Source organism: Phocoena phocoena, chromosome 15 (assembly GCF_963924675.1).
Source record: "Phocoena phocoena chromosome 15, mPhoPho1.1, whole genome shotgun sequence".
Taxonomy (NCBI): Eukaryota; Metazoa; Chordata; class Mammalia; order Artiodactyla; family Phocoenidae; genus Phocoena; species Phocoena phocoena.
In genome coordinates, this window is record NC_089233.1 from 19,397,878 (window position 1) to 19,411,719 (window position 13,842).

At 42.4% G+C, this 13,842-nt stretch overlaps 1 protein-coding gene across 2 annotated transcripts in view; it reads right to left on the minus strand.

Moving 5' to 3' along the window:
* Window positions 1-13,842, minus strand: part of TNRC6A (trinucleotide repeat containing adaptor 6A) — a 165,626-nt gene that overhangs the window by 20,022 nt on the left and 131,762 nt on the right. The window contains exons 5-13 of one of the 2 annotated variants that reach the window (XM_065891794.1): window positions 13,216-13,248; window positions 11,326-11,406; window positions 10,901-10,952; window positions 5,905-6,047; window positions 5,365-5,511; window positions 5,064-5,201; window positions 4,462-4,590; window positions 3,935-4,012; window positions 3,463-3,673 (exon numbers count right to left, since the gene is read on the minus strand). In XM_065891794.1, the coding sequence (XP_065747866.1) occupies window positions 3,463-3,673; window positions 3,935-4,012; window positions 4,462-4,590; window positions 5,064-5,201; window positions 5,365-5,511; window positions 5,905-6,047; window positions 10,901-10,952; window positions 11,326-11,406; window positions 13,216-13,248 (1,012 nt within the window). The remainder of the gene's footprint in view (window positions 1-3,462; window positions 3,674-3,934; window positions 4,013-4,461; window positions 4,591-5,063; window positions 5,202-5,364; window positions 5,512-5,904; window positions 6,048-10,900; window positions 10,953-11,325; window positions 11,407-13,215; window positions 13,249-13,842) is intronic. The other variant, XM_065891795.1, reaches the window with a different exon arrangement.

Here is a 13,842-nt window from a genome sequence, read left to right on the forward strand (position 1 = left end):
AACCACTTTATAAAATATAGCATATTTTCCGTCTGGTACCACTTTCATTTTCTAGAAAAACGTATGTAGCTAATCTAATGTTTTCAATGCTAATGTTCCTTAATAAATATCATCCTGCAAATGTGGCACAGCCAAAAGATTATACAAAGGCAAGGCAGGCAGGACAGACACTCTGGACTCCTGGCCGATGCCACGCAGATACAACGTCAGAAGAGCGAGCCATGGCTAGATTATCAAAGAAAGCAACACACAGAAATCCTAAATAGCTTGTCTAACACTCATTAATATAACATTTTCAAAACTGTTAGTACCATAAAACTTAGTACTATAATTGCATTAACTGTGGGAAACTACTCCATATATTATTATTTTTAAATTCCTTGGCAAAATTACAGAAAATTCTACGACAGCCAAATATTAAAGTTTATCTCTCTATTAAAATATACCTCTTTAGGTACTTCCCAAGAGAAGAATTACACATGATCACTTTCAGTTGCTAACTTTTGCTTATAAACAACTTTCAACTGCCTGACCCGCCAAAGGATATTATCATTTAAAAGTAAAAAGGTCCTGCTCTAACAATTGTACCTTAGGGCGAGACTCCCATACCCCAAGGTGCAACTTACTTAAACTTTGCTGATGACACACATCAGACTTAGATATTCTCTTGGAACAAAGATGGAAATTTCTATCTGAGATACTATAGTCAGAAAACTGACCATTAAGCCAGTGTTTCTTAAAGTGTGATCCTGGGGACCATCATCAACAGCATAATCTGAGATGCTTGTTAAAAATGGAAACTTTTCGGAACTCCCTGCTTCCACTGGGCACGGAATCGATACCTGGTCGGGGAACTAAGATCCCAAAGGCCGTGCATTGTGTCCCCGCCCACCCCCACTCCCACAAAAAGAATTGATGATAGATGTTTTCTTAAGCTTAAGTATGCACAGGGTAAGAAATTACAAATATAGGGACTTCCCTGGTGGTGCAATGGTTAAGAATCCACCTGCCAATGCAGGGGACACAGGTTCAATCCCTGGTCCAGGAAGATCCCACGTGCCACAACTACTGAGCCTGCGCTCTAGAGCCCATGAGCCACAATTACTGAGCCCTTGTGCCACAACTACTGAAGCATGCGCGCCTAGAGCCCGTGCTCCATAACAAGAGAAGCCACCGCAACGAGAAGCCTGCACACCACAACTAGAGAGAGCCTGCACACCACAACTAGAGAGAGCCCGGGAGCAGCAATGAAGACCCAACGTAGCCAAAAATAAATAAGTAAATTTAAAAAATACAGTTTAAAAAGTAATAATTTAAAAAAGTATATAAATGGGCACACAACGAAAAGTAAGTCAGGGTGAGTTCTTAAAAAGTCAGTCAGGTTCTATTACTTTCTTGCTTCAATATTCCCAGTGCTGAAACTCACACTAAGATCCTGCATGCCATGTGGCACGACCAAAAAAAAAGAAAAACACTTTTCAGTGGGAGCCAGAATCTTTATTTAACACACATCGAGGTGGTTCTTAATCTAAAGTTTTCAAAACAAATGGTTTTTAGATACTTGGGTCTGATGAGTCCCTGTGATACCAGGTCAAGCTTAAAACTTTAATAATATAAATTCTCTAATACCACCCCTATTTGGAGAGAGTAATTAAATTTGCTGCTCTCTGGACTCATTAATTAGACCCAATACTTGGCAAGTTTTTTCTGTGAAGGTTTAGACGGAAATATCTTGGGCTCTATGGGTCACATGGTCTCAGTGTCTCTATGCAACTCTTTTGTTACAGCACAAAAGCAGCCACAGGAAATACATTAACAAAAGAGCATGGCTGTGTTCCAATAAAACTTTATTTATAAAGTCAGGCAGCTGGCCAAATTTGACCAATGGGCTGTAGTTTGCCAATGCCTGATTCAGACAACCATACTGGTGCTTGCCTGGGTTAAGCAGACTTCCTTTTTTTTTTTTTAAATAAATGTAGGTATATATGTACGTATTTATTTATTTATGGCTGTGCTGGGTCTTCGATGCTGTGCGCGGGCTTTCTCTAGTTGAGGCGAGCGGGGGCTACTCTTCGTTGCGGTGCGCAGGCTTCTCACTGCGGTGGCTTCTCTTGTTGTGGAGCACGGGCTCTAGGCGCGCAGGCTTCAGTAGTTGTGGCACATGGGCTCAGTAGTTGTGGCTCGCGGGCTCTAGAGTGCAGGCTCAGTAGTTGTGGCACAGAGGCTTAGTTGCTCCGTGGCATGTGGGATCTTCCCGGACCAGGGCTCGAACCCATGTCCCCATGTCCCCTGCACTGGCAGGTGGATTCTTAACCACTGCACCACCAGGGAAGCCGCTAAGCAGACTTTCTTAATCAAGAAGAAGTCTCTTGCTGTAAGGGTAGTGAGGCTAGGAAATCCCTTATTTAGAAACTTATCTCCTCATTGGCCCAATTTATATGTCCAGTATGTAATCAGTGAGGGTCACTTCCTTTCACTAGTGAGACCAAAACCTCTTAGTGTACACTTGGGTATTCTTTTACCACTATACTGTTGTCTCTGGGATGACCCGGCTTCTCTGGTATTCACCTACAGTGGTAACTGACAAGGGAATGTAAAGAGATTGCTAACAACTCCTAAAACTCAAAGGTCCACCTGTGTCCTAGCTGAGAGTCCATGGCAATACCAGGGAGAGCCAAATCATGTATCAGGTTCAGCCAAAGTGAAACGGCACCAGGGCAACAGCAGGCCCAACTCCTGCCCACAGCCCAGAACGTGCTAGTTAACTGACTTGTCTTCAACAAAACTGGGCCTGCTAACCAACAAAGCTGGTTTACAAGAGAGAAAGAAAAAGTTAAATGAATAGGGTGTGAACAACCAAAGGTCAAAATATATTCAAAGGCACAAGAAGAAAAGGGGCCTAAGGAAGGAGAAGACATATAAGCCTGAAATTCCCAGAGGGAATAAAAAGCCTGGAGACGTCATAAAAAAAGAGAAGGGGGGGGGTGCTACGGCAAAAGGAATAAAGGCAATCCCTTCTCTCACCCCTATTTTCTACATTTATGCCAGTAATCATTTATAAATATTTAAATAGTAATTAAAATTTCAGATGTGACTGTTCCCAGTTGTTTCCTCAAAGCAGCACTGCTCAAAATTTCCCTGGCGTGCTCTAATAATTTCAGTCCTCCCCTCTAACTCATATCCTACAATTAAGATATCTGAGTGTTAAAAAGAAATAATATCTTTACACTAAGTCATTTCAAAAGAGCATGGGATTTTTAAATAGTGTGATTTTCTTGAATGGAGAGGCGCTGCTGAAGCATGAAGAGGCTAGCGCTAGAAGAGGCGTGGCCACCCTCTGAGAGGGAACAGCTAAAGATCAGCGTGGCACTCACAAGAGAACATCTGGACAGGTAAGACAGCAGGATGTTAACTTGTGATCATGAAGCACCAGCCGAAAGCTTTGGCCAAGGAGAAACCCACCTATGGGGAAGTTGCTGAAAGCATTTATTGGTGATGGCCCTTTCTGCAGCTCAGGTGTAGTGTGGGGCATGACATTTTCAAGGAAAGACTTCATGGCTGGCTGATGGAGTGACTGCTGCTGAGATGGCGGAGTCTGTTGCTTCACCAGCAGGTTTGGGTCAAGTTGACGCGACGGCTGCATCATCTGCTGCTGCACACTCAGAGGTCGACCCTTAAAACGACAAGACGCCTGTGAAAAACCGGAGGAAAGTCTCTACAGACACCTTCACGCCCCTTCACTTCTGAACTCACTTCCTTCTCGGTAGGAAGGTGAAGAATCACTAGGCACCAGTTAATAAGACTTCTGGGCAGACAGAAGACTCAATGACCAACCTTTTCCATTATAGTTTAATGAAGGCATTTCGACTGTCTTCTTACAATGGAGTTGATATAAGTTGAGTACAAGCAAAGCAAGGGGAAGGATCAGATCTACCTGCTGGTCTTGCTGCTGCCGGTTCCCAGAAGGCACGCTTCTCTGACTCTGCGCCCTTTGCTGCTGCGCTAACAATCGCTGGAGGGAAGATTGCAAAAAGGTCATCAGTATCACGTCATCACAGACTAGCGTGCCCTAGAGTGACGGTGGCAGAGGGACCTACAAAGGCATGGTTTCATCTAGTCAATGCCCACATGCCCTGCCTCATCTAATATCTCGTTTGGACTCTCTGGCCTCCAGCCATTCTATTGAATTCAGTCTTTTGCTCCATCTAAACTTCCACTTCATCAGGGAAATTTTTCCTCCTCATCATACCCCGACCACCAGCTCAGACCTGGCTGGCCTTGCTCACAGAGCACCCTGCCCTTCGAGTTCACCATCTGTCTTCACACATGGACTGTTAGCTCCCTGAAGGCCATGACTATGCCCGTTTTGTTTACTGCAACACTTCCTGTGCACATTCTAGCGTTTAGCACACAGTAGACACTCAATAAATGTATACTGAATAAGGCTATTATTCTACTTACCTGTAACTGGGAGATCTGAGAAAGCTGGTTTAGTTGGGATAGCTGGTTCAGCATGGCTACCTGCTGAGGGCCAAAGAGCGGATTCAGGCCACCGTTGTTTGGTGCATACTTCAGCAATGAAACTGGAACCTTAGGAGCACAATGGTAGGTTAATAACAAAAGTAACCCAAGCTAACAAAATGTACTGTGTATTTTAAATGATCAGTAGAGCAATTAAAATTTGTGGACTATTACTGGCGGGGGGGGATTGTGTTCTAACTGTCTTTCTTGACTTCACTAATTTACTGTTCACATATGTTTTCACATGTTAAGTATAAAGTGACAGAGATGAATCTTAAGCCAGTCAAATTTACTTTGCTATTGTCCTCCTCCCCTCAAGGTATTTTATGAAAGAGAATGATAAATTTTAGATTTAAATTATCTTTGACTCATTTTCTTCACCCTACCACATCCCTCTGTAATAATAACTAATTCAGAATTAGTTTCATCTCAAAGTTGCCAATAAATACTATGATGATCAACTAGTCATCTCATTCAAATATAAATTTATTCAAGGTTCTTTTCCAGGTAAAGAGTAGAGAATATAGTGGAAATTTATTCACCTGAGGGGAGAGTAATGGAGGAGGCACTTGAGCACGGAGATTAGGCTGAGATGAACTGAGAGGTTGTGCTGGAGGCTGCTGCATGCCCCGGGGTTGTGCTGCTGTGTTTCCAACACCAAACATACTGGGATTGCCATTCTACAAAAACAAACAACCACCACCAAATAACACTGGGATTCTTTAGGGACAAACACCTCATTACCACACTGAAACATTGATTTAAACACAGCAACTACATGTAAGAGAGATCTTATTACTTATACAAATCAACAGAGAGCCTAAAATACACATGTGGACTTACCTGTCTAACAGAATTCAAGTTTTGCATACCCAGCCCTGCTATGGAGCCAAGGGCCTGGTTAGGTAGTGCACTATTTGAAGGGGGAAGCTTCATGCTTTGACTGGACATAAACTGCATGTTTTGGGATTCATCTGCTACAATGCCATCCTGATTGGACAGACAGAAAGATGTGCAACACCAGCCAAGCAAACAAGTGGAAGGGAGAAATCATTGCAGGAACAGAAGAGAAGTCATATGACATTCCAGCATCAACAGGAAACAGGTAGAAAACAGAAGAGAGCGGATTAGTGTTAATTCTAGAGTACATAAAAAGAACCAAACATACTTTATGGGATTAAGAGGAAAATATAAATGCAACCCCTATGATAAATCGAGACATAAAAGGACAATGAACTACAAGTCCAGTAATATTTGGCACTGGGTTATAACACTTTATATTATATTAAATGTTCTAAGCTGTTAATGAGAAAATTATGCTATTAAGTGTATTGCTTTCTTAGCCACAGGGTAAAACAAACAAAAAACAAACAAACAACTTACCTTATCAAAATAAGGACTGCGCTCCATGGAAGACTCTTTGGAAATCTGAGGCCGAGACCCAGGGCCTTTCCCGACCGTTCGATTGTAATCACCAATATTTAGGCTATGTTTATCTATCTCCATTCGTTTGTCTTGTAACATTCCTGATAAATGCAGGAGACTACGTTATCAAGTAGGAAGATAACTAACCTAGATGGTTTCAGATAAATGTACAGCAGAAAGAAAAGTACTCACTTCCAAACCAAAATGAATTCTGCCTTGACCAGGACCATGTGAAGAATGCACTTAATAAATCTTGCATTCCTCACAAGTTGGGTTTAGCGAATACTGTTATTTTATTGAACCAAATTAACTTGAAAATAGACTAGGAAATAGATGGTTAAGACATCTATTGGTCATCTATAATCTGCTTAACTTTAAAATAACAACACAGTTTCCAACGACAAACAACAGAAATAGCACTAAGACAAACCACCATCTAGCATATGCTTACAAAGTGCCAGGCACCGTTCTGAACGTGCATTCTCATTTAATGCTAATAATTCTACTACCATCACCCCCATTTAGCAGACAGGGAAAGGTCTTCCTCTTTTCTCAGGGCTTGCTCCGCTCTCCTCATTCTGACTAAGCTGCAATAAATACGACCTCCTCTCATGGAAAGCCCGTCTGGCAAAAAATCTTCACTCAAAATAGCCAGCTCCCAGGCTACAATCCTACTTAAACAAATCTCTAACTCCACGCCCTTATCATATTATACCCGTTCTGGGTTCTCTTTCTCCTCCTCTTTCCATAGCTGAGCCCACTTCTTTGTGCTTCTTCAATGCTGGGATGTACTCAGTATGTTTAAGGTCTCACTCTTTCAACTCTCTCTCTCAAACTGGCCTCCCCCAGGCTTATTCACTACCAAGGTGACCCTCAAATACTAATGCCTACTCTGAATTCACTCCTGTTCTCAGTCGCACATCTTTAACTGCCTGCTGAGCATAGCCACTTGAGTGCCCCTTTGTCACTTTTAACAGGTGAAACCAAGCACATGATATCGCCTCTAGATCTTCATGGGGCTCAAAAGTGGCATCTTCATTCTCCTAGTCACACAGCCTTGAAACCCTGGTTTTTACCTTGCGAGAATACCTTTTCCTCCCATTTCCCTGTTCCTCAGGCTCCACATTTTCTCAGTCCTCAGATCTCACCCATAATTTCTTTGCAACTGCTGTCCTTCTTTGAGATGCCTGCTGCTGCAGCCACCACAACACTCACCCCTACTACCCTCATCCTAGGCAAGTGGAAAAGAAAAATTTTAACAAAAGGATTCTTAAAATAGGTACAATTTTCAAATGCTGCTGCTTTCCAGAAGTACTGGTCCAGATATGTGAATAACCCACCCTTCAGCACTTGTAATTAAGAGCTCTCCCTTAAATGGCAACGAACTTTTTTTTTTTTGGCAACGAACTTGTGCAACAACCTCTCCTCTGTTCTCTTTCCACCGTTAATGGTGTCACCATTCACTGACGCACCCAAGCTAGCCATCTTGAACTCTTTTCCTCACTCTCCACATCTAACCTTGTAACCAAACCCAACCAACTCTTTTTCCAAGTCTCTCTCCAAGCTGTTCTTTCCTAACAATCCACATTATTTTTGCCTACCTAAATAAACTCTTTTCAAAAAGTGGCATGATACATCCTTTCTCCAAACCATTCCGCATCACTTTATTCATTCCTTCATTTTTGGCTGCGTTGGGTCTTTGTTGCTGCGCGCAGGCTCTTCTCTAGTTGCGGAGAGCAGGGGCTACTCTTCGTTGCAGTGCGTGGGCTTCTCATCGCAGTGGCTTCCCTTGTTGCGGAGCACGGGCTCTAGGCACACGGGCTTCAGCAGTTGTGGCACACAGGCTCAGAAGCTGTGGCTCGCGGGCTCTAGAGCGCAGGCTCAGTAATTGTGGCACACAAGCTTAGTCGCTCCACGGCATGTGGGATCTTCCCGGACCAGGGCTTGAACTCGTGTCCCGTGAACTGGCAGGCAGATTCTTAACCACTGCGCCACCAGGGAAGTCCCCGCATCACTTTAAAAACCATCTGAGTGCCAAATGTGGCAGCCACCCCTTGACCAATCCTTTAAGAAGGCCCTTGGCTAAAGTTACCAATGACTCGTCCTAACCTCCAGGATCAAATCTGTTCCATGACAATCACTTTCCTCTTCTCAAATGTCTATTCTCATCTGACGACTGAAAAATTACTCTATTCTACTCTAACTTGTTCCATTTCTCCTCAGATCTCCCTTAAATGTCATTATTCCCCCTGGAGTTTGTCTTTGGTCCATTACTCTATAAGCCTCTAGCCAACCTTCTTTTTTTGTTCAACTTTTTAACCTTTTTCTTCCTTCCTGGCCGTGCTGGAGCAGCCTGTAGGATCTTAGCTCCCTGGCCGTGAACGCTTGGAGTCCTAACCACTGGGCGACCGGGGAGTTCCCTAGCCAGCCTGCTTTGAGGCTGTACTACCATCAGTGTCTACTTACACTCACTATCTCCAGCCCTAGCTCTTCTAGCCTGCACTCCCAGATTTCCTACTGCTTACTGGACATCACCACATGCAACATCACCACATGCAACATCACCACAGCAACTTTAAACTCAGTAACCTTGTCTATCAAACCTGTTTCCCCTACTGTATTTCCTATCTCAAATAATGGCCAGTTATTGATTTATTGTCTCTCAGCTCCAAATTCACACTTTTTGACTGCTCTGTGAAAATATCTGGGCTCTACATTTTTTTCCTTCACCAGTTGGCACCGAGGCTTTGTCAATAGAGGGCGCTGGAGAGACACTGCAGGCGGAAGTTTTGCCTACGTGCCCTTGGCGACTTTGGCAGTGCTTCCAGCTTCTCCTGTGCCCTACACTTGCAGTACAGGGTGATCAGCCTCACTCGGAGGCCAGCTTCTCCCAGCATTCCCACATACCTCCAGGCAGCTTTGTAGCAGAGTGTCTAAGGTGAGACATCTCTCCGTGAACAGCTTTTCCCAGCACCCTAGAAGGGTAGATTTCCAGCAAGTTCCAACAGCACAGCAGCACAGCAACTTCTCTGCCATTCAGTGAGCCATGGAGGAGGCAGAGCCTTGTCATCAGAGGAATAGATGCATATTCTGGATACGGACTTCCCCCCCTGCCATCCATGGTCTCACAGAAGGCCTTATCCATCACTCCTCACAGCACTGTGTCTGACCAAGGAACTCATTTCATAGTAAAGGAAGTAGAGTAACGGGCTTAACTAACTGGTCTTACCACATATATCATCACCCAAAAGTAGCTAGCCAAATTGATAGGTACAAGTGGTTCCTGAAGACCCAGTTACAAAGCAAGCTGAAAGACAACATTCTAAAAGGATGGGCTTCTGTCCTACAGGATACAGTTAAGAACCGATGCCACTGAACCAGCTGGCAAGGGGGCGGGGGGCTCACCTGCTGGCTGGAGTGACTGACTCTGATTACCAAGGGGGACCTGGCTTCTTGCTACAAAACGAAGGCAGCAAAGACTCTGGAATCCGGGCAGGTGGGCAGGGGGTGGGTGTGTGCGTCTGGGGGTGCTTCTTAGTAATTCCATGCCCAGTAGTAAAGGTTAATGAAAAAACTATAACAACCGAAAAAGCAAAGATGACTGAGGGCTCAGACCCTGCAGGAATGAAGGTTTGGGTCGCTCCACCAGCAAAAGAACCCAGAGCAGCTGAGGTGCTGGCTGACAGTGGGGAAGTATGGAATGGGTAGTAAAAGAAGTAAGCCAAAGATACCAACGAGAGCTTGTGACCAATTACAGAAGTAAGGATGGCAGTAGTTTTGCATGTTATCGGTTGCTTATCTGTATAGGCCATCTTCTTTTCTCTTCCCTTTTTTCACTTTTTAAGCTGCTGAAGGGCTGTTGAAGCTGTTGAGTTTATAATTTAGTCTTCAGGTTACTCCTAATATCTGCTATTCATATATTCACATATTCTTCAGGAGTCTCGTTATTATCTCGTCCTAGCCAATCCCTCATTAGTCTAATAGTGATTCTTTACATTTGTATTAAACTTTCCCTGTTCAAACTACTATGCAGTTTCTCTCTTCTGCCTGGACTCAGACTAATACAACAACAACAGTACCACATATTAAACTGCCCAGGCAAGAAAGCTGAGAATTATCTTTTACCACACCCTCACCCTCATCCTCCGGAGCAAATCGATTCAAGCCAGTTATCAACTTTTATTGATTCTAATTCCTATATCTACACTGAATTAAGATTCTTCCCACCAACTGTCTTAGTTTAGAGCTCTGAAAATTCTCACTGGCTATAGCAACAAATCTCTAACTGGTTTTGCTATGTTTAGTATCTTTTAGTCTTCCTCTGCTGCCAATGTTTTCTGTCCCAAGATATTTTCGATCTACAGCCATGATTATTTTTGTAAAACATAAGACCAAATCATTTCATTCTCCTGGCTTAAAGTTCTTTAATCCCATACTTTCAGAATAAAGCTCAGACACCCAAGCTCCTCATGATTTAGCACCTACCTAGTTTTCTGGCAACCTCACCTAAGTAAAGCTTTTACCGTCACCACACTCCCACCACCACAACCAATTTATATTTCTTCTTCCATTACATAGAACGACTTGCCATTTCCCCAGTATGGTTTAAGATATCTCTATCATGTAGCTGGGTCTTTGTACACATTGCTCCCTAAATTGAGAAGACTGTATCACTCAACCTGGATAACTTATTCTTGACAGGACTAAATTTGAGGTAATCAAAGGCTAACAGTATCACGACCTTAGATCTGCACAGTGATTTACACTTTAAAAGGCATACTAACTCATAAAACCCCCACATTCTAATGTATGCTAGACAGAATAGGAACACTGAAACAGAAACCCAGGTCTCCCTCTCCTGGTCAAGGTCAGTGCTCTTTCAGTAGGATCATGTCAGGTAAGTTTCTCCATCAATGATGAATATAAAACTCAAACTGATTTAACTTTTTCTTACCTCCAGAAAGGTCCATCTTATTGCTCTGTACATTTTCTTCTGGTGAGTCTCTCTGAAGAAGGAAAAAGTAGCATGTTAGTAGACCTTAATTTATCAATGAAAATAAATTAAAAGTAAAGAATTTTACTTTATTTCCTTATTTGTGAAATTTAAGTGGATCATAAAACTTCATTTTTCACTGCCTAATATGATAAAAAATATTGTTAAAAATAAGATGTAAAAAAAAAAGATACGTGATCAATGTTTTTAGCTAAAACTGTAAAAATAAAGAAGACGTCATGGAAAATTTTATTCTAACCTCAGCATATTCATAAGGACTCAAAATAATTATTTGTTAAGAAAACAAAAAAATGAAATTAGGGTATTAGGGTAAGTTTATGGATCACCATTAAAAGGGAAGGAGGTTGCCAAGAAAACATACTTACCGAAAAACTGATATTTGAAAACTGTTTAACAAATGGATTTATCCATGCTTCTTCTTGTTTGTTTCCACCTTTCATCATTCCCTTTGTAAAATAAAAGAGTAGAAAGATGCCATGGCCATCTCTATTTATCTGGGTATAGTGATGGATTAATAAAACTTCAAGACAATTCCCAACTCTCATTTTTAGCCAATAAATTTCTCCTCCAACCAACTCTTCTCACAGAGTTGTTCATAATTAAAAATAAACTTATTTGATTTTCAACTTCCTTTGCTCCAGTCCTCTGGTATAGCTGTAATGCACAGAGAAATCTCTAAAGGCAAGCAGTCAGAAGGAAAAGACAGAAGCAAAGGGCCTTGATGACCCACAAAAAGTTAAAAAGTCCTCTGGATAATAGAGAACTGTTCATCAGACAGTTTCCAATTTATAAATGAACTGTGTCCTAAAAGATTAATTATAATTTGGATTTGTAGAATTCTCACACAAAACCAAAGTAAGAAGAGTCACCAGGTTTCAGGTTAGTCCAAAGAAACCAATTAAACCCATAATTTAATTATGCTATGGGCACTGTACTGAAAAAACACCATATGTTTCCGTATGAAAGAGTATTTTAAAATTCCAATTTATGCTGCCAAGAACACAATATCCCCAGCAGCAACTAAAGCTGGGATTCCTCCTACTTGGTGTTGGCTTTCTGTGGCTGCTTAGGGTATGGGAGGTACGGAAACTACTTGGAGACATGACTTCAGAGAAAAAATGGTCCGTGATTAGCAGTTTGGTAGACAGGGAGGCTGGAAGCCATAGAGACCAAGGCCTCCCATTAACATGAGGATCACAGAACAATTCTCAGTTTGTTGCCTTCATTTCCCTTTCCCATTGCTACTACCTATTCCTTCTGACTGTGGAACAGAACACAGCTTCGTAATTTCCCCCTAACTGCAGGTCTCTGAAGCAAGCATCTAACCCTTTCCAAGGTTTCTGAAGTGGGCTTTGATTCCTTTTCCTTTTTCACCCCCACCCCATGCCTAACTGGTTGCCAATACCTGTCTCTTTTATTCCAAATGTCTCTCACAACAATGCCTTCTACTAAACATTTATTCTTTTTTTTTTTTTTTTTTTGCGGTACGTGGGCCTCTCACTGTTGTGGCCTCTCCCGCTGTGGAGCACAGGTTCCGGATGCACAGGCTCATTGGCCATGGCTCACGGGCCCAGCCGCTCCGCGGCATGTGGGATCTTCCCGGACCGGGGCACGAACCCGTGTCCCCTGCATCGGCAGGCAGACCCTCAACGAACTGCGCCACCAGGGAAGCCCTAAACATTTATTCTTGCTTCCCAATTCAGGCTGTCCTTTCTAACCAGAATGAATGCAGAAGCTTCCGAACTAAGATCACTAACTCTGGTCTCTCCTCTGTTCCAATTTATCTTTCATACTATCACTGGTTAGCTTTCTTTAAAGAAATTAATTTTAAAAACCAAACTGATGTTGCCTTCTATTCAATTTGATTGGCTCCATATTTTATACAAAATAAAGCTCAAATTCTCTGGCATGTTACTGAAAACACTTTGGTATCTGCCCCTAATCTAACTACAGATTAGATTGTCACCTCTTCTCTAAAATTCTGTTATTTTAGTAACATCAGGCTAACACTTTCCCTAACACACCCCACCCCGAGGCATCTTCCAAATTCAAGCTAACACTCCTTAGAGCAACTCTTAATGCCCCATACCAGACCCTGAGCTCCTTGAAGGTATGCTCTTATCCTAGTGTTTCTGAACCCCCAGCACCAAGCACAGTACCTGGCACACAGCAGAGGCTAAATAAATATTTGCAGTTGCTTTCTAAAAGATTTTTACTAGTAGAAACAAAGGAGAAAGAGTAAAAAGGCTACACACCCTTTCCCTTCTCCTTTTTTTGCCACTCAGACCCTGTAAGGAAAGACAAAGTCACAAAACAGCATGGTCCAGTGGGAAGAACACAGGGTTTGGAATTGGAAGACCTAAACTTAAGTCCTTGCTCTGTCACTTACTAGTTATGCAACTTTGGGCAAGTCACCACTTTTTCCAGTCTCAAATTCCTCATTAGTATTCTATCTCAGAAGGTTATGAGGATCAAATGATTTATGTAAAATATGGGAAAGCACTTCATAAGCTATATGGTGAGGCAATAGGCAAATTCAGCCAAATGAAAGATTTTTTTAATGAAAATGGCAGGTCCTAGACTTAGAATCCCAGGATCAAAAGGGAGGGACCCTGGCAGTGAGCTACTAGGTATCTGACTTCTAAGGTCCCTCAAAAACAAACTGTTCTCAAATAGGACGGAGAGGATATATTAGAATCACCTGGGGGACTAGGCACATATTTTCAAAATGGTCCCCAAGAAAATCTGACACCAGTGTTCTCAAACCTGGCTCTGCATCAGAAACATTCAGAGAGCTTGTTTAGGACAAGAAACTTGGTCCAATTTCCAAAACAACAGTAGCCTAGGGTATAGGAAATTATACTTTTTAAACAAATGTCATA